Below are 2,721 nucleotides of genomic sequence, written 5' to 3' on the forward strand. Positions count from 1 at the left end.
TTTATCCAGGGCTTGAATGACTTGCTAACACTCTCTCAGTATTATCTAATGAACCTGATGTTGGCTGCTTTTTCTACTCTCATCTCAATTTCTTGCTTCTTTATTCTCTCTTTTGCCCTGCTCGCTGTCCTCCTTCCTCCCTCTTCCTGTTTCATCTGAAGACTAACTGTGGTGGCAGGGTAAGTCAGCTCCAGGACGTCAAACATGACTGGACAGAGATCCAACCCAAGTTGAAAAATAAATTTATTCAATGCACGTCTTTAATGCAACAGCTGCATGATCTCAAAAACACCAACATGCAGTAAATGTCATATTCGGCTTTATCTCTAAACTGCATGGATGTTCCACGTTTTGAATGTTTCATGTAAGAATTGTTCTGTCTCCTAATCTTGAAATTGAATAGAAATTACGGATGGTTACAAATTATTTTAATAGATTATTCTGCTGTTCCACTGCACAAAACCATTTTGTAAGAAAATTTGTAAGTATGATGGGCATTACGTTATGGAATGAAACTCATCTTTCATTTTATTTTGCTCTGCACAAACGTGCTATCTACTTTTTTGTGATAACTGACTTGTGTGACATACAGTATGCTGAGAGAAAAGAAAAGAAAACTACACTTGCATGATGGGGAGAAGAGCTACTTTTCTTTCTTAACTGCCTCTGGTTTTGGAGGAGGGTTCAAATTATGAGTGGGACTGGGGGGTCTGACCCACCTGATTAAGACTGGGACCCCCCAGAAGAGGTTTAAACAACAGTGAATTACTAGTTTAATACACTTTACTTTTTTACATTCTTAGATTGTGTCAAATATTTACAGATGAACACTAATGTTAGCTAGTTTCTAACTTGAGCCTTAACTTACACTTTAGCTAACCAATTTGAGCCAGCTGATAGCGCTTGTGTGGCTGTGCTGGTTTGGTTAGTCTTTTACATTTTAGATATTAGCTTTAATAAAAGGCAGCCCTTTGTTTTCACCCAGGAAATCAGGAGTTTTACCTGGTTGGGTCACTGAACAATATTAAAATACTTGTGAAGGCTCAGTAATTATATCATCAGCGGTGGAAGTAATTAAGTACATTTACTCTTAGTACTGTACTTCAGAACAATTTTGAAATACTTGTACTTTACTTGAGTATTTCCATTTTATGCTACTTTATACTTCCACTGCTACACCTCAGTGGGAAATATTGTACTTTCTACTTTACTAGATTTATTTGACAGTTTTACTTAAACAAGCACGATACTAAAGGACTGTAACAGTTCAGTTCACTGAAGGAGGTGAAGCGGGTGACCCCCCCCCATCATTGTATAATTTGAGTTCGGAGGTATCATGTTCCTGTAGGACAAGTCCAAACGGTTCATGGGACTGATTGGCTGATTGACTCATGTTTAGGGCTGACGAGGCTCAGCATTGCAGCCTGAGTGCATGTTGATTTGTTTTCAACATGGCCGCCTGCTCTCCCGTTCTGAACACTAATGCATTCTCAATGTCATCCATCAACATCTGCGCTATGAGACCTGCGTCACCTCGTCTTGCCTCCTCCAGCCTTACCTTGCTGCACTGACAAGATTTTGGGACACATTTACATGATTTAAAAATGATACATTTCTTGCAGATTAAGCTGCTCAACGCTTTATTAAATAGTCGAAGAGCTCTAGTAAAAATGCTGCTCACACATTAATGCATCAGTGATAATACAGAGTATATGACACTGTGAAATGGGGCATTCATCATCATGAGTAATTTTACTTTTGTTACTTTAAGTTCATTTTGTATGTTCACTTGGTAATGATCATTGCATGACATTTTCTTGTAACAGAGTATTTTTACATTGTAGTATGACAACTTTTTTTTCCACCCCTGTTGTCCTGTATGTCTTACAGATCATTGGAATGAAAATGCAAAACTAACTCAAATTCTAGGCAAACAGCATCTTCAGTCCAAAAATGATGAGCCTTTTCATCAACCTTAAGAAGCTCTGTATCAGTTCATTCTCTTCCTCCATATGCAGACATACACTGGCTCCATCCTCGTGGCTGTCAACCCTTATCAGCTGCTGCCCATCTACACGGCCGACCAGATCCGCCTCTACACCAACAAGAAGATTGGTGAAATGCCACCCCACATATTTGCCATTGCTGACAACTGTTACTTCAACATGCAGAGGAACAACCGCGACCAGTGCTGTATCATCAGGTAGGAAAGATTTCGAACCGCAAGTAAATGTGGGTCAAATCCAAATCTTCAATATGTGACAAAGATCTCAATTGTAGCTGCACAGATCGGTCCAAAACTCTGGTCCAGAGAGAAACATCCCAACAAATATTGGATGGATTATTTTGCAGTTTGGTGCAGACATTCACAGTCTTTGTGAACGTGTGTGATACCTCAACTTTTCACCATTATGTGTCAAATGCTTTGGTTTATGATCAGGTACCTGCAAAAGTCATGGGCTGAAAAATGTGTGTGTGTTTGTGTGTGTGTGACTCTTAATAGTGGTGAGTCTGGAGCAGGGAAGACAGAAAGCACCAAACTGATCCTTCAGTTCCTGGCTGCTATCAGTGGTCAACACTCCTGGATAGAACAGCAGGTCCTGGAGGCCAACCCTATACTAGAAGGTAAGAACACAAACACACACACGCATTCGTCTAAACAGTTTCAACAGATTTTTCTACAGATAATCATATTTATGATAACACGATGAAAACACTCTT

General features: G+C 39.6%; 1 protein-coding gene across 1 annotated transcript in view; it reads left to right on the top strand.

Moving 5' to 3' along the window:
• The window catches only part of LOC111665724 (unconventional myosin-VIIa-like), a 16,448-nt gene that overhangs the window by 11,282 nt on the left and 2,445 nt on the right, over positions 1 to 2,721 (top strand). Inside the window, exons 4-5 of the mRNA XM_087177829.1 lie at positions 2,019 to 2,203; positions 2,504 to 2,625. Coding sequence (XP_087033955.1) covers positions 2,019 to 2,203; positions 2,504 to 2,625 — 307 coding nt within the window. The remainder of the gene's footprint in view (positions 1 to 2,018; positions 2,204 to 2,503; positions 2,626 to 2,721) is intronic.

Source organism: Seriola lalandi, unplaced genomic scaffold, assembly GCF_002814215.2.
Source record: "Seriola lalandi dorsalis isolate HSWRI2012SDOR001 ecotype SW California unplaced genomic scaffold, Sedor1 jcf7180002054657, whole genome shotgun sequence".
NCBI lineage: Eukaryota > Metazoa > Chordata > Actinopteri > Carangiformes > Carangidae > Seriola > Seriola lalandi.